At 41.6% G+C, this 26,957-nt stretch overlaps 2 protein-coding genes across 3 annotated transcripts in view; one reads left to right on the forward strand and one right to left on the reverse strand.

Annotated features, from left to right (window-relative positions):
• LOC133635951 (uncharacterized) lies at positions 1-26,663 on the reverse strand. 2 transcript variants are annotated; one of them, XM_062029452.1, is made up of 6 exons: positions 26,423-26,663; positions 24,108-24,198; positions 7,495-7,698; positions 6,417-6,495; positions 1,003-1,221; positions 1-927 (listed from the first exon to the last, which is right to left on the reverse strand). In XM_062029452.1, exons 3-6 carry the CDS (start codon positions 7,537-7,539, stop codon positions 539-541), a joined length of 732 nt encoding a protein of 243 aa, XP_061885436.1. In that variant the 5' UTR covers positions 7,540-7,698; positions 24,108-24,198; positions 26,423-26,663; the 3' UTR covers positions 1-538. The 2 variants fall into 2 exon arrangements, with proteins under 2 accessions (XP_061885436.1, XP_061885437.1); XM_062029453.1 differs by lacking the exons at positions 24,108-24,198; positions 26,423-26,663 and adding an exon at positions 21,281-21,313.
• The window catches only part of LOC133636399 (uncharacterized), a 30,460-nt gene continuing 18,825 nt past the window's right edge, over positions 15,323-26,957 (forward strand). Inside the window, exons 1-2 of the mRNA XM_062030391.1 lie at positions 15,323-15,682; positions 17,123-18,292. Coding sequence (XP_061886375.1) covers positions 15,463-15,682; positions 17,123-18,292 — 1,390 coding nt within the window. The 5' untranslated portion in view covers positions 15,323-15,462. The remainder of the gene's footprint in view (positions 15,683-17,122; positions 18,293-26,957) is intronic.

Below are 26,957 nucleotides of genomic sequence, written 5' to 3' on the forward strand. Positions count from 1 at the left end.
CTAAAAACATGCTAAACGCGAAGGAAAAGCTAAAATACTGCTTCCGGTTCAATTTGTCATCAAACATAACCACGCATTTTTATCTGGAAAAATAAAAATCCATAAAAGGAAAACAGCACAAAATCCAATTTTATGGCAATATTTTAATGAAAATCAACCCTTTTTTTGTTTGTTTAAAAAAAATCTGCCATGTATAATAAAAATCGAAAAACGGCCCTGATTGTGTTTTTTTATTTGCGTTTAAGAATTGGAAATAGAATGAACGGTAGGTACACCGACCAAAAATAACCCTTATTATTACAGTACTATACATTTTACTTGACTCTATTGTCAATGGAGGTCTACTACCCTCTAGTGTTGACTCAAGGAAGTGCAAAAACAACAGGAAAATGATCAACAAATGTATTGTAAATGTATTGTATGTATTAATACTTGAGTTCGAAAGTATTTATTTAACAAACATGATGCAATCCTACAAATCAATGTTTTGACATATATAAAGTAAATACATGCATTTTTTGTACCTTACTAATTAGAGTTATAATGGAGCGCCTGCAATGTGAGCTGCCTGGGAGAGGACCTCTCCAGCATGCTGTCTGTATTTCAACGACAACTCCTTCGCCCTACTCACTTCCTTCATGTTCTCCTCCAGATTCTCCATGAGTCTTCCTTGCTCCTGGTAAGTCCCCGCCACCTTCTTCACCTGCTCGGCCATCTGTACCTTGCTGCGGAGCAGCCAGCCAATCAGCTCCTGAAGAGTCGTACCCTTGGATATGGCGGCCTTGGTGTTCTCGGAGAGGCACTTCACCTCCACTTGAGCTGATCGCACGGCTCGAGACACGGAGAGCTCGTTATTTCCCTCTCGGGACGCCGCGGAAAGGTAAAAGTCATAGCCCTTCATCGTCAAGGAGACGGTGTATTTGTCCCCTTAAAAAGCGGCGACAAAAAGGACAAGTGAGACATCACTTCAACACAATGTGACCTCTCTGATAAGTCACTCACTGTGTTCTTCACATATCTTCCCCACACAGTGGGATATGTTCACATCATTCAAAGTGCAGCCGCAATTCTTCTGCAGGTTTCCGATGTGTCCAATCATGGACTCGTAGCGTCCTTGCAGCTCGTTGAAGGTCTCGGCCAAATCAGAAAACCTCAGATCCAGGTCTGGCACGCAGACCCGCCTCATTACCAGTCTGCCTGTCTGCTTGGCGGCCTGTGGCTCTAGGAAAGTGCGACAAAATCACACAAACTTTTGTCCAGTCTCGCCCTGTCACCCACATTTTGTCTTCGTCACAGGACATGACCCACCAGTTTGTTTTCTTAAACTTCCGTGTCTCATTTGCATGTACTGTACTGTATAGACGTTGCATGCAGTTGCAATTCCAAGACGTTAGATGGCAGTAGTGTAGACCAGACCTTGCAAATTAAGGCACGAAGGCCGCATAAATTGGCTCTTCTTTTTTTTAAAATTGTGAATAGCGTTGCAATGGTAACATGAAATGTTCCCAACTTAAAGTACCGCTGTTGGCGCGAGCGAGACCTTTCCGACGGTGTAACATATGTGGGGGTTTGTTGGCCGGTTCGTTCCGTATTAATCGTAAGAGAAACGTGCGGAACTATAATAATAAAAGCTGAAGTATGAGCAATAATAATATGGGCTTTTTGGCGTTTGTCTCAAAGCACTGAAAGGGTATGTACCCATTAACTTGGCCCATTTTTGTATTTATTTGTGAATAGCATTGCCATGGTAACACAAAATGTTCCCAACTTTAAGTACCACTGTCAGCACGAGCAAGACCTTTCCGACGGTGTAACATATGTGCAGTGTTGGGTTAGTTACCGAAAACCAGTAACTGGTTACTTTATTTCAAAAATAACTCAGTTACTAATTCAGTTACTCACACCAAAAAGTAATGCGTTACTGTAAAAAGTAACTATTTAGTTACTTATATCCATCCATCCATCCATCCATCCATCTTCTTCCGCTTATCCGAGGTCGGGTCGCGGGGGCAGCAGCCTAAGCAGGGAAACCCAGACTTCCCTCTCCCCAGCCACTTCGTCCAGCTCCTCCCGGGGGATCCCGAGGCGTTCTCAGGCCAGCCGGGAGACATAGTCTTCCCAACGTATATTTTTTGAATTTTTTTTAAGGCGCCCTTTAATGCCTTCATTTCAGTACTGTTATTGCACTGGAGAATAATACAATGTGTTGATCAACTTGACATGCATTTGCATCACTGAACTCTGCTAAGCAATGTGGTCTACATACAACACACAAAGATATGTTTCAAAGGGCCAATTTATTTCAGGCCAGAACAAATTGACAAGACTATTTTAAATAGCTGCAACATAACACACATAAGTAACAAACAGCATAATAACAACATAGCTGTAAAGCAAGGAAGGCACACACTACATACACAAAGCCTAACTAGGCGTTTTTTTCTCTCAAGGAATTCTGAAATAAAATCATGTCTGAAGCCCAGAACACTTTTAGTTCAGAGATAAGGAAAGATTGGCCTGGCCCACTAGCGTCCCTATTAATGTTTGTGAACTTTATAGTCTATACATTTAGAGTGATGTGATAATCAAACAATCTAGAAGTCTAGAATGAAAGAGTGTATAAGAGAATTGACAGAGTGTGTGTACCTTCAGTGCGCAGTGCCTCGTTAAAATCCAGCCGCTGTTGGAGGTGGAGGTGAAGTGTGTCTCTCTTTACTAGCTTCCTCGAAACATGTTGCTTTTGTAGCTGTTTCAGCAGATTTGAATTGCTAGGATAGGATCTTTGATCCAAGACACAACTTACATTTAAATAAAATGTTCTTTTCTTTGTGGTCGACAAAAGAAAAGTAGTGAGAATATCTCCATGTTAAGAAACTCGACTTCTGGCTCCGCCATGATGTAAACACAGACACGCCCCCTCCCACACACACACACACATGTGCCTCTTTTCCGGTCACCTTTTCTGCAGCGCTCCAATAAAACACTCAGATCTTCTCAGTTTCTAGCCGATACTACATAAAAAATTACGTAAAATAACGCATCATGTAGTAACGGTAACTGAGTTGCTGAATATAAAAAATAACACGTTCGATTACTATTTACCGCCGAAAGTAACGGCGTTACAGTGCGTTAGTCCCAACACTGCATACGTGGGGGTTCGTTGGTCGGTTCGTCTCGTATTACTCGTAAGAGAAACGTGCGGAATTATAATAATAAAAGTATGAGCAATAATAATATGGGCTGCTTGCAATGCAGCAGGCCCATAATAAAACAATGTAAACATACAGGACCTACCCTGGCTAAATTGGAGCTTGAAGCAGAATTATACTAGTTAACTTTATTTAAATGAAATTGATGCAATGTTTTGTAATAAAAAAAAAAACAATGGGATATAAATTGTTCAACTCTAAATGGAGCTCAAACTTAGTAATACTGTCAATAACGGGCCAAAATAGAACATTTTCCATTGTATTATTATTAGGGATGTCCGATAATGGCTTTTTGCCGATATCTGATATTCCGATATTGTCCAACTCTTTAATTACGATACCGATATCAACCGATACCGATATCAACCGATATATGCAGTCGTGGAATTAACACATTATTATGCCTAATTTGGACAACCAGGTATGGTGAAGATAAGGTACTTTTTAAAAAAATTAGTAAAATAAGATAAATAAATTAAAAACATTTTCTTGAATAAAAAAGAAAGTACAACAATATAAAAACAGTTACATAGAAACTAGTAATGAATGAAAATTAGTCAAATTAACTGTTAAAGGTTAGTACTATTAGTGGAGCAGCAGCACGCACAATCATGTGTGCTTACGGACTGTATCCCTTGCAGACTGTATTGATATATATATTGATATATAATGTAGGAACCAGAATATTAATAACAGAAAGAAACACCCCTTTTGTGTGAATGAGTGTAAATGGGGGAGGGAGGTTTTTTGGGTTGGTGCACTAATTGTAAGTGTATCTTGTGTTTTTATGTGGATTTAATAAATAAAATTAAAAAAACAAAAAACAAACAAACAAAAAAAAAAACGATACCGATAATTTCCGATATTACATTTTAACGCATATATCGTCCGATAATATCGGCAGGCCGATATTATCGGACATCTCTAATTATTATTATTATTATTATCAGTGAATAATATCAGTCATATGAAGCACCACGTCTGTCATTAATTGACATTTTACATGCACTTGCTCATGCAAAACTCTCCCCTATGCACAGCGCATGATCTGCGTATAGCGAGGGGCGGCACTGTAAACATCAAAGGGCACTAGGGTTGTACGGTATACCGATACTAGTATAGTACCGCAATACTAATCAATCATATTGGGCTATTTTTCTTTTTTAAACGGACGCGTCGTTACGTCATGACGTTGCTGGTTTTACGAGCAGAGGAGCATGTTCGGCAGCGCGCGCACACAGAGTACTTACAAGCAGACACAATGTGTAGAGAGAAAATAGAGAATGGACGCATTTTAGCTTAAAAAGTAAAGATAAAGGTGAAGTTATAACATTTGTACTTCTAAATCACTCATCCTCGCCTCCATGGCGACAAATAAAGTAAGTTTCTTACAAGTATCATTATCACTGCAGGACGAGGAATGGCTAAACATGCTTCACTACACACCGTAGGAGGATACAATAGCTCACCGGCGTCACAATGTAAACAAACACCATGGGTGGATCTACACCTGACATCCACTGTAATGATACCAAGTACAAGAGTTTTGCACTTCTTGTGTTTTTTTGTTTGTTTTTGTTATATTTGGATGTAATTGTTGGTTTATATGATATCATTAAGTAAGACTATGTTTTATGTTGAAGGGGGCAGGAAAATATAAGATTTTTCTTCATCCTTTTCCTTCTCAGGCATTGGTGTGTAAATTAGGGATGTCCGATATCGGCCTGCCGATATTATCGGCCGATAAATGCGTTAAAATGTAATATCGGAAATTATCGGTATCGGGTTTTTTTTTTTATCTGTATCGGTTTTTTTAATTTATTAAATCCACATAAAAAACACAAGATACACTTACAATAAGTGCACCAACCCAAAAAACCTCCCTCCCCCCATTTCTTTCTGTTATCAATATTGTGGTTCCTACATTATATATCAATATATATCAATACAGTCTGCAAGGGATACAGTCCGTAAGCACACATGATTGTGCGTGCTGCTGCTCCACTAATAGTACTAACCTTTAACAGTTAATTTTACTCATTTTCATTCATTACTAGTTTCTATGTAACTGTTTTTATATTGTTTTACTGTCTTTTTTATTCAAGAAAATGTTTTTAATTTAGTTATCTTATTTTATAATTTTTTTTTAAAAGTACCTTATCTTCACCATACATGGTTGTCCAAATTAGGCATAATAATGTGTTAATTCCACGACTGCATATATCGGTTGATATCGGTATCGGTTGATATCGGTATCGGTAATTAAAGAGTTGGACAATATCGGAATATCGGATATCGGCAAAAAGCCATTACCGATAATGGCTTTTTGCCGAGTGTAAATGTATAATTGAATAATTGAGGTATGATTGTCTATCGATCAAAGATGCACATCAATGAAGGAGATAAATAAAAATGAAATGAAATGAAATGAAAGAGCGTATCTAGTCGATACTACTATGATTACATTGATATTTTTTAGCATCACAAAATCTTTTTTCCTTTTTAAAAAATTAATATTATGTTTATAAACTCAGTAAATACGTCCCTGGACACATGAGGACTTTGAATATGACCAATGTATGATCCTGTAACTACTTGGTATCGGCTCGATACCTAAATATGTGGTATCATCCCAAACTAATGTAAAATATGACAGAAGAGAAGAATAAGTGATTATTACATTTTAACAGATAGAACATGTTCAAACAGAAAGTAAGCAGATATTAATAGTAAATGAACAAGTAGATTAATAATACATTTTTACAGTTTGTCCCTCATAATGTGTACAAAATAACAGGTGTATAAATGACACAATATGTTACTGCATACGTCAGCAGACTAATTAGGAGTCTTTGTTTGTTTACTTACTACTAAAAGACAAGTTGTCTAGTATGTTCACTATTTTATTTAAGGACAAAATTGCAATAATAAACACGTTTAATGACCCTAAGATTTTTTGTCAAAATAAAGCCAATAATGCCATTTTTGTGGTCCCCTTTATTTAGAAAAGTATCGAAATACATTCTGGTACCGGTACCAAAATATTGGTATCGGGACAACCCTAAAGGGCACAAAAATACATAGAATAAGTTAAAGGGCAAATAAGGAAGAAGGAAGAAAAAAATAACCATGCTAGTATTTGCATGTTATCTTCAAAAATAAACCGTTTATAACCCCGACCAACCATTTGTGAGTGATGTGTCCTACCAGAGGTTACTGCTCTTGTTTTCCTGGCAGATTCGGCTCCATTTGGCTGAGGTGGGCGGGTCTGCAGGAGAGGCTGCCTCTAATAATGCAATTGTCCACTTTACGTACATACAATATCATAACAAAGCTATAACTCTTAATGTGTCTAAAAGTGACATCTTTCACACCTCCTTTTAAAGTTTACCCATTGTGATCGGCTTCATATCAGAGAAAAAAAACATAATATATAATGTAGGGATGTCCGATAATGGCTTTTTGCCGATATCCGATATTGTCCAACTCTTTAATTACCGATACCGATATCAACCGATACAGATATCAACCGATATATACAGTCGTGGAATTAACACATTATTATGTCTAATTTGGACAACCAGGTATGGTGAAGATAAGGTACTTTTTAAAAAAAATTATAAAATAAAATAAGATAAATAAATTAAAAACATTTTCTTGAATAAAAAAGAAAGTAAAACAATATAAAAACAGTTACATAGAAACTAGTAATTAATGAAAATGAGTAACATTAACTGTTAAAGGTTAGTATTATTAGTGGACCAGCAGCACGCACAATCATGTGTGCTTACGGACTGTATCCCTGCAGACCGTATTGATATATATTGATATATAATGTAGGAACCAGAATATTAATAACAGAAAGAAACAACCCTTTTGTGTGAATGAGTGTAAATGGGGGAATGAGGTTTTTTGGGTTGGTGCACTAATTGTAAGTGTATCTTGTGTTTTTTATGTTGATTTAATTTAAAAAAAAACAAAAAACAAACAAAAAAAAACGATACAGATAATAAAAAAACCGATACCGATAATTTCTGATATTACATTTTAACACATTTATCGGCCGATAATATCGGCAGGCCGATATTATCGGACATCCCTAATATAATGTACTATTATTATATACACACTTCCATCCATCCATTTTCTACCACTTGTCCCTTTCAGGATCGCTGGAGCCTATCTCAGCTGCAAGTAAACAATGCTAAAAGTAAAACAATTTCCCCGAAAGCTCACCAAAAAAGTGTTTTACCAGTAACACACAAGCGTGGGATTGAGCACGTACCTCGTTTTCCTTGGAAAGGCAGCAACTGCACAGACAACGCAGCATTTTCTGCAAATCTGACGTCTCCCAAAGTCTTTCCTCGGTTCAGTTATTTTGCACAATGGAGTCCACATTCCCAAATGACGTCAGTGTCATGCCACTCATGAAAGCATTTCTTCCTGTTATCTTTTTTTATGACCGTGCCAGGTCAGGCGTGCACGCAAGCTGGGTGGAGGAGAAAGGCAATAATTAAGCAGTAACTCCTGCTTGGTGCCATAAACCATACAAAGTGATGTTTTCTACCTCACAACACCCAAACTAAAAGACTTTAATTGTAAGCGATTTAGAATACCGATACCCCCGATACCAATTGGCAGCGTCAGTATCGGATCCATACTAGCGGCATCTGAATGATATTTTTCAGTCATCTGCAGTGTTTCATGGCACAAATGTTTTTGTTGTTGCTCATATAGTTACATATAGGTAATCAGAAAGGTCAACCAACGAACGAGATTTCTCTACAGAATCTCCTCTCTGGTCAACAAAAGCACCTTGAGGACTCTGGCGGGAACTCTCGTTCAACCCTTTTTCGATTACGCATGCACCTCCTGGTACCCTAGCACCCTCCAAAACCCTCAAATCTAAACTCCAAACATCTCAGAACAAGCTGGTCAGGTTACTTCTAGACCTCCACCCCAGATCCCACCTCACTCCTACCCACTTCTCCAAAGTGGGCTGGCTCAAGGTGGAGGACAGGGTTACTCTACCTGGAATGAAAGGGTGCTGACTGAGGTGAGCCATTTGAGGTCATCTCGCAGAGCAGGAAGTTGCTGAACAACCTTGGCCAGAAGTCTTCCTAGGAGACGGATACTCCAAACAACAAAGCTGCACCTGCCGGGGCCGTATTACATGTGGTAGTTTGTGCACCTTTTGGACATTAAGAGGGTGGAGAATGGTCTGCACACCTTTATCCCTTTAAAAACTCATGTGCTGGTCAGGCATACAGATCACCGAATGGGTCTTCATTCTCACCTGAAGACCCACCTCGGCAAATGAATTGACTGCCTACTCACCTCTCGCATCGACAGTAGATTCCATTAATACCGGAAATGATACCCAAATCGCTTTGCATTACGCATCAGAGTCACCCATTCACACACACATTCCCACACTGATGGCGGGAGTTGCCATGCAAGGCGCTAACCACAAACTATCAGGAACCTGGAAACCCTCAAGTGGCTTCACATTACTGGCAGAAGTTTGAATCACTGCGGGTTGAAGCTTCCAAAGTTGGAGTGAAAGTGAACGAAGACCAAAGAAATTAGGAAAATACAGGATAATGTGCAAAGGTCGATGTTTAGAACCAGTTAACTACCTTGACCTATTTGTGCAGTATTGTCACCACTACTGGTCAGAGGAAGGTGTAGAAAAGCGCAAGAGTCTGGAGAGCTACATACATTTCGCTTATCTATCGCAGTTTCGGATATACCGTATTTCCTTGAATTGGCGCCGGGAATATAGTATTCGCCTGCCTAGAATTACAGCCGGGTCAAACTCGTTTTGCAAAATAATTAGCGCATGCTTGGCACTTCCGCCGGGTCAAATATGAGTCATTAAATGACTCCCGCCTCCTGGTGGTAGAGGGCGCTAGTGATCCTTCTTGCGACTACCAGTACTGCAGGAGACCGGTACTGCAGAAGAAGACAACAAGCAGCAAGCATGAGCAGCGATTGTTTGCTTGCACTTTTAACATGGAGGATTACATATCTAAAATAAAACAGTTTTCTAAACTGGACTTTCAATCGAAGCAGGAGGTAATAATTAAAGGAATATCTCCAGAGACTTTTAAAACTGAAGAAAGATAAGAAAGACTGCCTTTGATCAGAAGCAGCTGCACATGGACCCATTTACAAGTAAAGGTAAGATCATAATAACGTTTTTTTTATTAAATGTGCTTTTCATGATAAGGTAAGCGCCGCAGTGAGAAGAGGTTTTAAATTAATTAGCGCATGCTTGCCCATTCCGCATGGTTTTGGTAACCGCAGGAGTGAGAAGAGGTTTTAAATTAATTAGCGCCCCTGCGGCTATTCAAGGAAATACGGTATTTCAGATATTTTTTGGTCCAATGTAGTAGATAATGACAACCTGTTGCAGTACAGAGAACGGGAGAGGGTCCAAGTGACTATCAGGCGGAGGAAATGGCGGTGGATCGGGCACACTCTAGGAAAAACAATGACAAACACCACATGGAAGGCCCTGGAGTGGAACCTTCAGGGGGAAAAGGAAAAGAGGACGACCCAAAGCAATTGTGAGGGAGAAGTGTCACAGAAAAACATTAGGAGATTGGCATGATGTGGGAACAAATAAAGAGGGAAACATAAAACCAAGCCTGCTGGAGAAACCCTATGCTCCGGCAGAAGTGGAGGATTAAGTAACCATCCATCTATCTCTACCAATGACTTTGTGCTTTTCCCAGGAAAGAGCTAAGAGTTAACTTTTCCGTGTCCTCTATGATACGGATGAACCCTTAAAACAACCATGTTTTTGTCTGTAAATGTTTTTTCATGAATTGAAAGTATGTGGTGTTTAGGCAGAGTTTCAGCACATCTGTCCCGCAGGGTGTAATCAAGCATGTCGATCGATGTTGTCATTCATCCCGGTCATTGTACTCTCAGGACATTCAATCGATCGCAACTAGACCGTTCAGTTTGTCTTAGAAGAAGTTATGCCCCTCATCTGAGCAGGCTTCATCACTTCACGCTCATAGATTTAGATTGTTCAGATCTCGTCGAGATTCTGGTGATCAAGCAGTAATCGTTGTCTCACAGTTTGTACTGAATCCTGGGTCGGAGTACAGGTAAACACGGAGGGGGCATCAAATGAAACCCTGGTTTCTTTGCTGTCTAGTTTCAGGTCTCTGATCTTTTCCACAAAGTCCATGGGATTTTGGACAATGATGTGGCGTTTTGCCGACCAAAGATGCTAAAATATTGGCCACGTAAGTATCAGAAGTAATGCTGCAAATAATGGGTGTAAGAGGAGCTCTATCTCGATGTACACCTGGGATGGTCTCTCTGGGTATAGCTGGTGGTTGTGTGCATGGCTGATGTTTTCTGACTTCTGTAATGTTTGTAAGTACCAAATTATCCACCTTCTATACCCACTGGTTGGTGGTGTCTTTGAGAAGTGTAAGCAACTTGTTTGAGTCAGTTCTTTTGAGAATGATCCATTTGCCTGATCGATAGGACAACTGTTGTCTTCCCCAGAAATGGCTTCAAGCTCCCAGAAGAAGAGGAGGAATGATTGTGTCTGCGAAAATTCCAAACTCTTGAGCAGGACAATGGGAGCCATGGACAGCCTAAGAAAGCAGGTGGGGAAAGGCTACAAATGTACAAGCAAGTCCTGCATCTTTTGCAGTATTGACACATGCATTTATGTTTTAGTTGCAGGGCAGTTACTGAGATGTAGTACTTGTGGTAAAAGGGAAACATTTTCCTGCCCACAAAGTAGTGCTGGCAGCTACTAGCCAATTCTTCAACATCATGTTCACCCGTAAGTTTTCACACATGCATGCACTTTGACACTTGACCTTCTTGTTACTGTCTAAATACTAAGGACACTGTCTTTACCGTAGTGTATAATACAGATAAGTACATTTATAAACTGGACAATGTGCAATGATTTGGTTTTTGAATTGGATATTTAGTGCCTGAGTACCAAGTGATCGTAAAACCGCAATGCTTATTATTATTATTATTACAAATCCCCGGTGTTAACTCACCAAGCACATCAAGCCCGAGTGACAAATTTGCAACTTTAGCGGTCCCAAGTGCCCAAACTCCAGTGGAGACGTCTTAATGACCGGACGGACAAAGTCTCAGGAACCCAAAATCTAAAAATCAAACGAGAAGTCGACCATTTTGGTTCGGAAAGGCCATTTTAGGTGAAAACGATAGGTTATCTTTTGACAAACAACTCCTAGAGACCTTGACCAAAAGAGCCCAAATTTAAATCACAGATACTGGACCGATGGGCAATGATACACTTTGAAGGATTCTAGGCTGTCTCATAGGATGTGGGTGGAGCTTATGAAGCAACAGGTAAGACTTTCATAACAATTGGTGTGTTTGATAAAGATGACACCCCGAAGAGACCTAAATATCCTTTACTAGAGTCGTATATAGAGAGAGTATGGGCAACTCGGTTTCAGACCATCTCCTACATGATCGGTCAAAAACCCTCACAGGACTACATGGCGCCATGTTGAGTACCAATTTTGAGCTGACGCCATGCGTGCACTGCCCTAAATCATTGGACCTTTATTTTAATTGAAGAGTTCAGTAGACACAGCATGCCTCTGCGCACAGCCGTACACGTCCTGGGTACCCAATATGGCACCTGTTCTTTAGTCGTCCATACTCTCTCTTTATACGGCCATGTCCTTTTCTTGTTTACTGTTCCACCTAGTTCCTGGGAGTCCTGCATCTCGGGCATACAGCCGTTGACTTAGAAAAATTGGATTCATGTATGTATTTCCCAGTAATCAATAAAGTTATATTTCAAGCTGCAGTACATAGTTTCAAAATAGGCCTAATTGAATTTCAACACTTTCAAGTAGAGATGGGTACCAAATTCTGTACTTTTATAGGTACCGACCGAATTCCGCCGGCAGTACCAGATAACAATTCACGTGAATTGAATCATATTTCGAGACCTTTGTTGCACGTTACGCCACGTCCGGTTCCAGACTTGACACCAAATTAAACACTTGGTGAGGAACCGACCACTCAAGCAGCACCTACAGCGGACTCAGCCGTACTACCTCCGGGTAATTATACAATTCCAACAAACCCAAGAAGACAACCATTAAAAAGTACAGTAAGGCTCCACAAAATGTGCTAGCTCGATGCTAAGGTACATATGTTTTGCCGTATACACGCGGCTAATTAGCATTAGCGATTTTACATGGAGATTTCATCACCTCTAATGAAAATTACAACAAAGATGCAAACAGCTGGTGTGTAATAAATACAATACTTACAATATAAACACGTTGTAGGGCGCAACAAATGGCTAGACTGGCACATTCAGTCTAATGATAAAGACTACTTCCTGATTAGGTAACACACCCTAGCCCGGGGGTCGGCAACCCGCGGCTCTAGAGCCGCATGCGGCTCTTTAGCGCCGCCCTAGTGGCTCTCTGGAGATTTTTCAAAAATGTATGAAGAATGGAAAAAGATGAGGGGAAAAAAATCTATTTTTTTGTTTAGTATGGTTTCTGTAGGAGGACAAACATTACACAAACCTCCCTAATTGTTATAAATCACACTGCTTATATTAAACATGCTTCACTGATTCGAGTATTTGGCGAGCGCCGGTTTGTCCTACTAATTTTGGCGGTCCTTGAACTCACCGTATAGTTTGTTTACATGTATCACTTTCTCCGACTTTCTAGGACGTGTTTTATGCCACTTTTTTTCTGTCTCATTTTGTCCACCACACTTTTAACGTTGTGCAACTCACACAAAGGTGAGTTTTGTTGATGTTATTGACTTGTGTGGAGTGCTAATCAGACATATTTGGTCACTGCATGACTGCAAGCTAATCGATGCTACATGCTATTTAGGCTAGCGATATGTACATATTGCATCATTATGCCTCATTTGTAGCTATATTTGAGCTCATTTAGTTTCCTTTAAGTCCTCTTAATACAATTTATATCTCATGTCACATGTAATATGGCTTTTAATTTTTTGCGGCTCCAGACAGATTTGTTTTTGTATTTTTGGTCCAATATGGCTCTTTCAACATTTTGGGTTGCCGACCCCTGCCCTAGCCTATACACTACCGCCATCTAAGGTCTTGATTGCAACTGCATGCAAGGTCCATCCATCCATCCATTTGCTACCGCTTATTCCCTTCGGGGTCGCGGGGGGCGCTGGAGCCCATCTCAGCTACAATCGGGCGGAAGGCGGTGTACACCCTGGACAAGTCGCCACCTCATTGCATGCAAGGTCTACTCTATCAATACTTGCAAATGAGACTCGGAGAACTGTAATAAATCAATATATAACAGTTGTTCTTAACCTTGTTGGAGGTACCGAACCCCACCAGTTTCATATGCGCATTCACCGAACCCTTCTTTAGTGAAAAATAAAATGTTGTTTTTCAAATTCAAGACAAAGTTATATGTTTTTGGTAACACTTTAGTATGGGGAACGTATTCTAAGTAACAAAGACTTAATTTAGAGTTATTTGGTTAGGGTTAGAGGGTTAGGACCAGGGTTAGAGGGTTAGGGTTATAATAAGGCCATGCCGAATAAGGCATTAATAAGTACTTAATAATGACTAGTTAAGAGCCAATATGTTAGTAATTTGCCTGTTAATAAGCAACTAATTAATGGTGAATATGTTCCCCATACTAAAGTGTTACCATGTTTTACTACTGTGCACAAAATGAACCGTGCATGAACATCACCTTGTTCAAAGAACAAAACCAACACAGTGCATAAACTCACAGCAAATTACACACTCAATGTCATCAATCAATGTTTATTTATACAGCCCTAAATCACAAAAGTCTCAAAGGGCTGCACAATGTGGTAATCTGTAAATGTCCTTGCCTATTTCTATTGTCTGCACCATGTTCACTCTCTCTCTCATCCACAGTATGGAGTGCAGCTGACGCAAGGCAGCAGCACACACCTGAGCTTGATTAGCAGCAGCCTATTTTAACTGGCTGCTGACGGCCGGTGAGCGCCGGAACTTTGCCATTGCTACCAAACGGTTGGTCGTGCAAGAGGACTCACTAAGTCGCGAACCTTTCACCTCAGGTTGGCCCGTTTAATCCTAGCCTTGTCTAGCGTTTTATTTTGGTACCTTGTTTTATCACTTCTCTCATGAAGTATATTTTTCCTAGCCTTGTCTAGCGCCTTTAGTTTTGTGTTTTTATTTTACTCTCAGTAGTTTGTTACATGGTGTGTTGTGTTTTCCACCATCGCCATTGTTTTGTTTTGCTACCTTGTGCTTCCGCCAAATAAAGAGGAAGAACAATTGAAAACCCAAACTCGTCTCTGCATCCTTGGGATCCACATCACCACATCCTAACAGAAAGTTCCGGCCACAACGATGGAACCCGCAGAGACAGACTCCTGGAAGAGAGCATTGCAAGGCCAGGCTCAAAGGATCAACCAGCAGGGGGACCAGCTTGACCACCTGAGCCGAGGTCTACAGGGGATGTCGGAGCGCCAAGACGCCATGTTGGAGCGAATCAACATGCTGTTAGCCACCGTCGTACCCACCTCGACCACCGTGCCTGACCAGGCATCCACCCAGCCTCCACAACCCGCTAGTACTAGCAATATACGGCTTTCCCGACCCGAACGTTTTTCCGGGGAAAAGGAAGACGTAAGACAATTCCTGACGCAGTGTGAACTCCATTTTGAGCTAAACGCGTCCGCTTTCACCTCTGAGCGGGCTAAGGTAGCGTTTGTGATCTCTCACCTGTCTGGCCGTGCTGGCACCTGGGCGACTGCCGAATGGAACCGTCAGACCACCTCCAGCTCCACATACGCGAACTTTTCCAAGTCCTTGAAGCAAATATTCCAACGACGACTCCCAGGTAGAGAGGCAGCGAGATCCCTTTTCCGGCTGCAACAGGGTTCACGACGGGTCGCGGATTACGCGATCGAGTTCCGCACCATGGCGGCCGACTGTGACTGGGGTCCCTCGGCGTTGTTGGACGCCTTCTTCCTGGGTCTCGCGGACGAAATTCGTCATATGATGATCCCGCTGTCACTCCCGACGAACCTGGATGATCTCATCGAGCTGGCGGTGCAAATCGACTTCCGCCTACTAGAGGAGAGGAGGGACCGACGGGGAAGACAAGCCCCACCTAGCAGCCAATCAGCGCCTGCTAGACCCGCCATCTGCAAGACGGAGCAACTCGTCCTCGAAGACACCTCTCCTTCATGGCAGATAGACGAGCCAATGCAACTGGGAGGCCGTCGACTCACCACCGCCGAGAGGGAACGCCGTTTTCGCCTCCAACTGTGCCTATACTGTGGAGGCGCTGATCACCTCATCTCCCGCTGCAAGGAACTGCCACGCCCCGCGGCACGGCCACGAGCGCGCCCTCACTCGCCAGAGGACACGTCCACCAGAGGTCGCCGTTCTCCTTCGTTGGCCGCAGGCAGAATGCAGCTAAAAGGTACTCTTTCTTGGCCTAACCAACAAATAGACATTTGCGCTCTCATTGACTCGGGAGCAGATGATAACTTTTTGGATTTTGAGTTCATGAGACTCCATAAGATTCCTGTTGTAAAACTGTGTGTACCCAAGAGGGTGTATTCTCTAGATGGGCGCCTATTAGCCAGCATAACCCACCAGACACTCCCACTCAACCTGCGCTTGTCTGGAAATCATTGTGAGAAAATAATTTTTTTGATTGTGCCATCACGGTCCGCGCCCATCATTCTTGGGTTAACCTGGTTACAGAAGCATAACCCGAGCATAGACTGGCCTCGTTCGGCCATTATTAATTGGAGTGTTACCTGCCACCTACATTGTCTCCGTTCCGCAGCGGGATCTCACACACCGCCACCTACCACCGTTGTAGAGAACATAGACTTGACAAACGTGCCCACAAACTACCATGACTTAAGAGCGGTGTTTAGCAAAGATAGAGCACTCTCACTTCCCCCCCACCGACCCTACGATTGCGGTATCGATTTGCTAGCCGGAGCGGCTTTACCATCGACCCGTTTGTACAAGGTGTCGAACACCGAACTCAAAGCACTAGAGGAATACATAAACACTTCAATAGCTGCGGGCCTCATTCGCCCCTCGACCGCACCAGTAGCCGCCGGATTTTTTTTTGTTGAAAAGAAGGACAAGTCCCTACGGCCTTGTATAGACTACCGCGCTCTTAATCTGATTACTGTCAAGAATAAGTATCCTCTTCCTCTCCTTGATTCTGCATTTACTCCCTTACAGTCCGCAAGGTTTTTTACTAAACTCGATCTACGTAACGCGTACCATCTAGTTCGCATCCGAGAGGGGGATGAATGGAAGACCGCATTCAACACTCCTCTCGGACATTTTGAGTATCTTGTCATGCCGTTTGGACTTACAAATGCACCTGGCGTTTTTCAGGGCTTCATTAATGATATTTTTCGGGACATGACAGGGCGGTTTCTCTTCGTTTACCTGGACGACATATTAATTTATTCTTCGACATTTGACGAACATGTGCAGCAGGTTCGGTTAGTCCTTCAACGTTTGCTCGAAAATAAACTGTTCGTCAAGGCAGAAAAATGCGAGTTTCACTCATCTTCCATACCCTTCTTAGGATTTATCATTGAGGAGGGTAGACTCAGACCGGACCCTGCTAAGGTCAAAGCAGTAGTAGACTGGCCCACTCCGGTGTCCAAGAAGCACCTCCAGAGATTCTTGGGCTTCTCTAATTTTTATCGGCGATTTATTCGCAATTTTAGTCGCGTCGCGGAGCCACTTACGAGGCTAACTTCTACTAAGGTTCTGTTTGAATGGACACCCGATGCTAATTCCGCGTTCCTAAGGCTAAAAGGATTGTTTACGTCGGCTCCTGTGCTTTGTTACCCTGACCGTTCTCTCCAATTTTTTGTTGAAGTGGACGCTTCTGATTCAGGTGTAGGGGCCGTACTCTCCCAGCAATCTACCAGCGACCAGAAGTTGCACCCCTGTGCTTTCTTCTCTCGTCGCCTATCCCCTGCCGAGAAGAATTATGACATTGGCAACAGGGAGCTTCTGGCGGTCATCTTGGCCCTTCAGGAGTGGAGACACTGGCTGGAAGGGGCGGAGCTACCATTCATCGTCTACACGGACCACAAGAACCTGTCCTACTTAAGGACCGCACAGAGACTGAACCCTCGCCAGGCCAGGTGGGCACTATTTCTGACCCGTTTTAACTTTATCATCACTTTCCGACCTGGTTCTCAGAATGGGAAGCCCGATGCCCTGTCCCGTGTCTACTCTTCGTCCTTGGAAGATTCCTCACCTGAACCTATTGTTCCCCATACCCACTTCATTGGGGGACTCCAGTGGGACATCGAGCGGCAGGTCTTGGAGGCCCTGAAGTCGGACACATCTCCGCGGGGCTGCCCACCAGGTCGGCTGTTTGTGGTTCCTCGGCTCCGTTCCAGCGTTCTGGATTGGGCACATGGGTCGAAGATCGCTTGCCATCCAGGCATTCGTCGTACCAGTTTTATCCTCTCCCAGCGTTTTTGGTGGCCATCCATTCTGGCAGATACGAAGGCGTTTGTGGCAGCATGTCGGGTCTGCTCCCGGAACAAGGCATCCCACCAGGCTCCAGCAGGACTGCTACACCCATTACCCATCCCCTCCCGCCCGTGGTCACACATAGCTGTGGATTTTGTCACAGGACTGCCCCCCTCTGAGGGAAGCGACACCATTTTGACCATTGTGGACCGGTTCTCGAAGATGGCCCATTTCGTAGCCCTCCCCAAGCTGCCGTCTGCTCTTGAAACAGCCCAATTATTAGTGCTCCACGCTTTCCGGCTGCACGGCATCCCCACTGATGTTGTATCCGACAGAGGGCCACAGTTCTCCTCGGCCGTCTGGAGAGCATTCTGCAAGTCTCTGGGGGCCTCCCCTAGCCTATCCTCCGGCTACCACCCTCAGAGCAATGGACAGACCGAGCGGACCAACCAAGACCTGGAGGCGGCCATCCGGTGCACTTGTCATCAGCAACCCGCAACCTGGTCTGAGAGTCTCCCTTGGATAGAATACGCTCACAACTCTCTCATTAGCTCCGCCACCGGTCTGTCTCCATTTCACGTCGCCTATGGTTTCCAACCCCCAGTTTTTCCTTCTACCCAACCCAATGCCGACGTACCATCCGTAACGGCACACCTGCGTCGGGCTCACCAGGCTTGGCGCAACACCAGGGCTGCGTTAAAAAGAACATCGGCCAGGAACCAGGCCTTAGCCAACCGACATCGCACACCAGCCCCACACTACCAGTTGGGACAGAAGGTCTGGTTATCGTCTCGGGACCTACCATTGGCCACCGAATCTAGGAAACTGGCTCCCAGGTTCATTGGACCATTCCCCATTGCCAAGATCATCAATCGTGTGGCAGTCAAGCTCCATCTCCCTAGATCTCTCAAGTGCCATCCTGTTTTTCACGTGTCCCGCATCAAGCCTGTCTCATCCAGCCCACTCAGCCCTCCGGAGGTACCGCCTCCTCCACCCAGGCTGGTTGATGGTCACCCAGCATTTACTGTAAACACCATCTTGGATGTGAGAAGAAGGGGAAGGGTTTTCCAATACCTGGTGGACTGGGAGGGGTACGGCCCAGAGGAACGGTCATGGATTTCGAGATCGCTTATAATTGACAAGGACTTGATCAAGGACTTTTACGTTCGATTCCCAGACAAGCCAGGTAGGCCGCCAGGAGGCGTCCGTTGAGGGGGGGGTACTGTGGTAATCTGTAAATGTCCTTGCCTATTTCTATTGTCTGCACCATGTTCACTCTCTCTCTCATCCACAGTATGGAGTGCAGCTGACGCAAGGCAGCAGCACACACCTGAGCTTGATTAGCAGCAGCCTATTTTAACTGGCTGCTGACGGCCGGTGAGCGCCGGAACTTTGCCATTGCTACCAAACGGTTGGTCGTGCAAGAGGACTCACTAAGTCGCGAACCTTTCACCTCAGGTTGGCCCGTTTAATCCTAGCCTTGTCTAGCGTTTTATTTTGGTACCTTGTTTTATCACTTCTCTCATGAAGTATATTTTTCCTAGCCTTGTCTAGCGCCTTTAGTTTTGTGTTTTTATTTTACTCTCAGTAGTTTGTTACATGGTGTGTTGTGTTTTCCACCATCGCCATTGTTTTGTTTTGCTACCTTGTGCTTCCGCCAAATAAAGAGGAAGAACAATTGAAAACCCAAACTCGTCTCTGCATCCTTGGGATCCACATCACCACATCCTAACACACAAGCCACAACGACATCCTCGGCACAGAGCCCACACAAGGGACGTCGATGTGAATGACTATGAGAAACCTTGGGGAGGATCGCATATGTGGGTAACCCGCCCTCTAAGTACAGTCCCTAGTGGATCCAACATAACAGTGAGAGTCCAGTCTCTGGACAGCCAGTACCTCATCCATGGTCACCGGAACCGGAATAACCCAGCGAGGGGGCAGAGGAGAAAAGAAATCGGCAGATCAACTGGTCTAAAAAGGGGGTCTATTTAAAGGCTAGAGCAGGGGTCGGCAACCCGCGGCTCTAGAGCCGCATGCGGCTCTTTAGCGCCGCCCTAGTGGCTCTCTGGAGCTTTTTCAAAAATGTATGAAAAATGGAAAAAGGTGAGGAGAAAAAAATATATTTTTTGTGTTAATATGTTTTCTGTAGGAGGACAAACATGACACAAACCTCCCTAATTGTTATAAAGCACACTGTTTATATTAAACATGCTTCACTGATTCGAGTATTTGGCGAGCGCCGTTTTGTCCTACTAATTTTGGCGGTCCTTGAACTCACCCCAGTTTGTTTACATGTACAACTTTCTCCGACTTTCTAGGACGTGTTTTATGCCACTTCTTTTTCTGTCTCATTTTGTCCACCAAACTTTTAACGTTGTGCGTGAATGCACAAAGGTGAGTTTTGTTGATGTTATTGACTTGTGTGGAGTGCTAATTGGGCATATTTGGTCACTGCATGACTGCAAGCTAATCGATGCTAACATGCTATTTAGGCTAGCTATATGTACATATTGCATCATTATGCCTCATTTGTAGCTATATTTGAGGTCATTTAGTTTCCTTTAAGTCCTCTTAATTCAATTTATATCTCATGACACACTATCTGTATATAATATGGCTTTTATTTTTTTTGAGGCTCCAGACAGATTTGTTTTTGTATTTTTGGTCCAATATGGCTCTTTCAACATTTTGGGTTGCCGACCTCTGAGCTAGAGTATACAAATGAGTTTTAAGATGGAACTTAAATGCTTCTACTGAGGTAGCATCTCTAACTGTTACCCTGCAAATCAGTGTGACTTCTGCTGTTGCCGTATCCGTAATACACCGATAGGGAGAAGTTTTTATTTACACGATGAGTCGGGTGTGTCTTGACCTCGGCCGAACCCCTGAGCCCGACTCACCGAACCCCTTGGGTTCGATCAAACCCAGGTTAAGAACCACTGATATGTAAGAACTGGACAGCACAGTTGTTCTATAAAAGAGCTGTCATTTACAAACATTTTAACATATGAACACACACAAAAGAACCAAAGATTGGTACCGTTTGAGTATTGGAATTGAAATCCCAGGAACCGGATATTGGTACCGTATTCCTTCAAATGTGAAAGGTACCCATCAGTATTCCACCAACAGTAGCTTAATATAATAGACTTAGAGAAACTTTATTGATCCACAAGGAAAATTGTTCCTACTAATAATAATAATAATAATAATAAACACTAAATGCAAGGCAGTGCAGTACAACACTAAAGCAACAACCTTTACTACAACAAATAATGTTAAAAACTCTTCGACCATTAGTTGATACTGTTCTTGCATTGGATCCGGTTAACTACCTAACTAGAGAGCATGCGTAGAGTGAAAATCTCTGCTAATAGTAAAGAATCCTTAAAAAAAACACCTGAAACCAGATGATAATCCAGATTACCCACAAACACTAATAATTTGTTCCGCCCATAACCATTTGAGTTTGAGGGGCGATAACCTCCTGGCAGAGGTAAAATAGCATGTACAATATTAAAAATGACAACAAAAAACAGCTCACTATTTGAATTTTTCTCCCGATTTCTAGGCAGTATGAAGGAGTCCAAGTCCCGTGAGGTGGAACTTCAGAGTGCTGAGCCAGAGGTCATAGAATTGATGTTACAATTTATCTACACGGCTGAGTAAGCAAAATAAAAAAGTACAAGAAAAATAAACACTCACATGGAAACCAAATCTTGACTATTCAGCATATTTGTGGTCGAAAATGTTGCTTGAACTCTAAATTGTACCAATTTTGGTCCACTATATTTAGGCTTTAAAGAAGTATTTAACCATCGGGACACAGGCTGACTTTTTTGTCCTTTTAGTACATTGTTTCTGTTTTTTAGCCATATTTCTTAGTGTTATTGTATAGTGCATGATTTTCCCTTAGAGGGTTTTTTTCCTTTTTAATTTCAATGTCAAATTATTTTACAAGTGTACAATACACTGACAGTTACTTGACAATACCCCAAATCCAAATATTGGTTTATTTTTACAGTTTTTAAATACTTTGAAATAGCCATATTTCTTAGTGTTATTGTATAGTGCAGGGGTCACCAACCTTTTTGAAACCAAGAGCTACTTCTTGGGTACTGATTAATGCGAAGGGCTACCAGTTTGATACACACTTAAATAAATTGCCAGAAATAGCCAATTTGCTCAATTTACCTTTAACTCTATGTTATTATTAATAATTAATTATATTTACATTTAATTGAATGGTTTAAAAGAGGAGAAAACACGAAAAAAATGACAATTAAATTTTGAAACATTGTTTATCTTCAATTTCGACTCTTTAAAATTCAAAATTCAACCGAAAAAAAGAAGAGAAATTCTAGCTAATCCGAATCTTTTTGAAAAAATAAAAAAAATAATTTATGGAACATCATTAGTAATTTTTACTGATTAAGATTAATTTTAGAATTTTGATGACATGTTTTAAATAGGTTAAAATCCAATCTGCACTTTGATAGAATATATAACAAATTGGACCAAGCTATATTTCTTACAAAGACAAAACATTATTTCTTCTAGATTTTCCAGAACAAAAATTTTAAAAGAAATTCAAAAGACTTTGAAATAAGATTTAAATTTGATTCTACAGATTTGCCAGAATAATTGTTTTGAATTTTAATCATAAGTTTGAAGAAATATTTCAAAAATATTCTTCGTCGAAAAAACAGAAGCTAAAGTGAAGAATTAAATTAAAATGTATTTATTATTATTTACAATAATAAAAAAAAATTTTTTTACTTGGACATTGATTTCAATTGTCAGGAAAGAAGAGGAAGGAATTTAAAAGGTAAAAAGGTATATCTGTTTAAAAATCCTAAAATCATTTTTAAGGTTGTATTTTTTCTCTAAAATTGTCTTTCTGAAAGTTATAAGAAGCAAAGAAAAAAAAATAATGAATTTATTTAAACAAGTGAAGACCAAGTCTTTAAAATATTTTCTTGGATTTTCAAATTCTATTTGAGTTTTGTCTCTCTTAGAATTAAAAATGTCGGGCAAAGCGAGACCAGCTTGCTAGTAAATAAATAAAATGTAAAAAATAGAGGCAGCTTACTGGTAAGTGCTGCTATTTGAGCTATTTTTAGAACAGGCCAGCGGGCTACTCATCTGGTCCTTACGGGCGACCTGGTGCCCACGGGCACCGCGTTGGTGACCCCTGATCTACACCTAACATCCACTGTAATGATACCGAGTACAGTGGCGTAGGGAACTCTCCTGAAGGAATCAATAAAGTACTATCTATCTATCTATCTAGTCGATACTACTATGATCACGTCGATATTTTTTGGCATCACAACATCATCTTTTGTTTTTTTTAATTATTTATAATCATTCATTTCATTTTTTTCATTTATTTATTTATTTCAGGCAATAACATAAAAAAGTACAAAGTTGACCACACATAATAATATACATTAATATAGTGCAAAAGGTAATGTATAGTATGTAATTCATGATTGTCCAGTTTTGCCTGAAAGGGAGTGGGAAGAAGATAATTGATTTAATCCCACCCCCAGTTCTCCCTTCAGTGATTATTCACATGAGTTTCACTCTTACTTTGTTCAAGGATTATAATACAAATGTTGTATCATAGTGGCTTTACCACAGGTAACAATAATGCCAGATATTATGTTTATAAACTCAGGAAATACGTCCCTGGACACATGAGGACTTTGAATATGACCAATGTATGATCCTGTAACTACTTGGTATCGGATCGATACCCAAATTTGTGGTATCATCCAAAACTAATGTAAAGTATCCAAACAACAGAAGAATAAGTAACAGAAGTGTAGATAGAACATGTTAAAAGAAAAAGCAAGCAGATATTAACAGTAAATGAACATGTGGATTAATAATACATTTTTACAGTTTGTCCCTCATAATGTGTACAAAATAATAGGTGTATAAATGACACAATATGTTACTGCATACGTCAGCAGACTAATTAGGAGTCTTTGTTTGTTTACTTACTACTAAAAGACAAGTTGTCTAGTATGTTCACTATTTTATTTAAGGACAAACTTGCAATAATAAACATATGTTTCATGTACCCTAAGATTTGTTGTTAAAAATAAGCCAATAATGCAATTTTTTGTGGTCCCCTTTATTTAGAAAAAGTACCGAAAAGTATCGAAATAATTTTGGTACCGGTACCAATATATTGGTATCGGTAAAAACAAATCATCAAATGCATAGGCAATTGTGCAATAATACTGTTAGAAGTGGCCCCTCTGAGGGCCAACATAACTGCCATGTGGCCCTCAATTAACAGGAGTTTGACCCCCACTGACATAGTGGTATCATGGTACGCCAAGGAATCACCTAAATACCTCGGAGCCAGTCAGGTACGTCGGCTCCATCTAGTGGTGCGCCAACGAATGACCTCGGAGCCGGTCAGGATCTGTCCCACGTCATGCTGCTCTAAATGAGAAGGCATCCATTTCAATTTGACAAATAATATCGCTGACATGATGGCGGTGTTAGTTCCTACCTGTTGTATTCAGGTGTTAGTTCCTACCTGTTGTATTCAGGTGTTAGTTCCTACCTGTTGTATTCAGGTGTTAGTTCCTACCTGTTGTATTCAGGTGTTAGTTCCTACCTGTTGTATTCAGGTGTTAGTTTCTACCTGTTGTATTCAGGTGTTACTTCCTACCTGTTGTATTCAGGTGTTAGTTCCTACCTGTTGTATTCAGATGTTAGTTCCTACCTGTTGTATTCAGGTGTTAGTTCCTACCTGTTGTATTCAGGTGTTAGTTCCTACCTGTTGTATTAAGATGTGAGTTCCTACCTGTTGTATTAAGATGTGAGTTCCTACCTGTTGTATTCAGGTGTTACTTCCTACCTGTTGTATTCAGGTGTTAGTTCCTACCTGTTGTATTCAGGTGTTGGTTCCTACCTGTTGTATTCAGGTGTTAGTTCCTACCTGTTGTATTCAGGTGTTACTTCCTACCTGTTGTATTCAGGTGTTAGTTCCTACCTGTTGTATTCAGGTGTTAGTTCCTACCTGTTGTATTCAGGTGTTACTTTCTACCTGTTGTATTCAGGTGTTAGTTCCTACCTGTTGTATTCAGGTGTTAGTTCCTACCTGTTGTGTTAAGGTGTTAGTTCCTACCTGTTGTATTCAGGTGTTAGTTCCTACCTGTTGTATTCAGATGTTAGTTCCTACCTGTTGTATTAAGATGTGAGTTCCTACCTGTTGTATTAAGATGTGAGTTCCTACCTGTTGTATTCAGGTGTTACTTCCTACCTGTTGTATTCAGATGTTAGTTCCTACCTGTTGTATTCAGGTGTTAGTTCCTACCTGTTGTATTCAGGTGTTAGTTCCTACCTGTTGTATTCAGGTGTTAGTTCCTACCTGTTGTGTTAAGGTGTTAGTTCCTACCTGTTGTATTCAGGTGTTACTTTCTACCTGTTGTATTCAGGTGTTAGTTCCTACCTGTTGTATTCAGGTGTTAGTTCCTACCTGTTGTGTTAAGGTGTTAGTTCCTACCTGTTGTATTCAGGTGTTAGTTCCTACCTGTTGTATTCAGATGTTAGTTCCTACCTGTTGTATTAAGATAAATAAATGGGGTGTACTTGTATAGCGCTTTTCTACCTTCAAGGTACTCAAAGCGCTTTGACAGTATTTCCGCATTTACCCATTCACACACACATTCACACACTGATGGCGGGAGCTGCCATGCAAGGCGCTAACCAGCAGCCATCAGAGGCAAAGGGTTAAGTGTCTTGCCCAAGGACACAACGGACGTGACTAGGAAGGTAGAAGGTGGGAATTGAACCCCAGTAACCAGCAACACTCCGATTGCTGGCACAGCCACTCTACCAACTTCGCCACGCCGTCCCTATAGATGTGAGTTCCTACCTGTTGTATTAAGATGTGAGTTCCTACCTGTTGTATTCAGGTGTTACTTCCTACCTGTTGTATTCAGATGTTAGTTCCTACCTGTTGTATTCAGGTGTTAGTTCCTACCTGTTGTATTCAGGTGTTGGTTCCTACCTGTTGTATTCAGGTGTTAGTTCCTACCTGTTGTATTCAGGTGTTACTTCCTACCTGTTGTATTCAGGTGTTAGTTCCTACCTGTTGTATTCAGGTGTTAGTTCCTACCTGTTGTATTCAGGTGTTACTTTCTACCTGTTGTATTCAGGTGTTACTTCCTACCTGTTGTATTCAGATGTTAGTTCCTACCTGTTGTGTTCAGGTGTTAGTTCCTACCTATTGTATTCAGATGTTAGTTCCTACCTGTTGTATTCATATGTTACTTCCTACCTGTTGTATTCAGGTGTTACTTCCTACCTGTTGTATTCAGGTGTTACTTCCTACCTGTTGTATTCAGGTGTTACTTCCTACCTGTTGTATTCAGGTGTTAGTTCCTACCTGTTGTATTCAGATGTTACTTCCTACCTGTTGTATTCAGGTGTTAGTTCCTACCTGTTGTATTCAGGTGTTAGTTCCTACCTGTTGTGTTCAGGTGTTAGTTCCTACCTGTTGTGTTCAGGTGTTAGTTCCTACCTGTTGTATTCAGGTGTTAGTTCCTACCTGTTGTGTTCAGATGTTAGTTCCTACCTGTTGTATTCAGATGTTAGTTCCTACCTGTTGTATTCAGGTGTTAGTTCCTACCTGTTGTATTCAGGTGTTAGTTCCTACCTGTTGAATTCAGATGACGTGCTCGCCTTCCTGCTGCTGGGATTAATTTGGAGCGGTTTAAAACGCGGCTTTCTTTTATAATTGTTGCATGCTGTATGTTCAAATGTGTCAGCATATCGCTCGTATGACCCACTGATGAAATAGCAGCCTTATAACTATTAAATATTTTAAATCTTAAATATTTTCTTGAAAAATGCCGCCATTTTGCTAGCGGACGTCAAATACGCCCACGTTGCGTAATGACGTCATCACCACCCGGCAGAATCGACAAGGGGACCGTTTGAAAAAAAAAATGGCAAGCGTTTCCAAGAAAATGTATCTACTGAACCGGTTCTGAACAAAAAACGAGATTTCCAAACGTATTGTAACCGAGGGTTTATATATGTGGCCTATACTGTATAAAAGTACAAAATAACAAACACGGAGGTTCCAGTTTTAAACGAGGACCACTTTATTTTCGTTGGTTTTCAAAACCTCCGCTGGCTCCACCACAACCACTTCCGCTCTTAGCGCCTTCAAAATAAGAGCACAAGGC

Source organism: Entelurus aequoreus, linkage group LG20 (assembly GCF_033978785.1).
Source record: "Entelurus aequoreus isolate RoL-2023_Sb linkage group LG20, RoL_Eaeq_v1.1, whole genome shotgun sequence".
NCBI classification, from domain to species: domain Eukaryota; kingdom Metazoa; phylum Chordata; class Actinopteri; order Syngnathiformes; family Syngnathidae; genus Entelurus; species Entelurus aequoreus.

What these genes read in the sequence shown, in the direction of transcription:
- LOC133635951 (XM_062029452.1), bottom strand. Translation starts at nt 7,539, where the DNA reads ATGCTGCGTTGTCTGTGCAGTTGCTGCCTTTCCAAGGAAAACGAG. An exon ending in GCCTTTCCAAGGAAAACGAG is followed by an intron (nt 6,496 to 7,494) that starts GTACGTGCTCAA and finishes TTGCATTATTAG; the next exon opens with AGGCAGCCTCTCCTGCAGAC. An exon ending in AACAAGAGCAGTAACCTCTG is followed by an intron (nt 1,222 to 6,416) that starts GTAGGACACATC and finishes GCACTTTCCTAG; the next exon opens with AGCCACAGGCCGCCAAGCAG.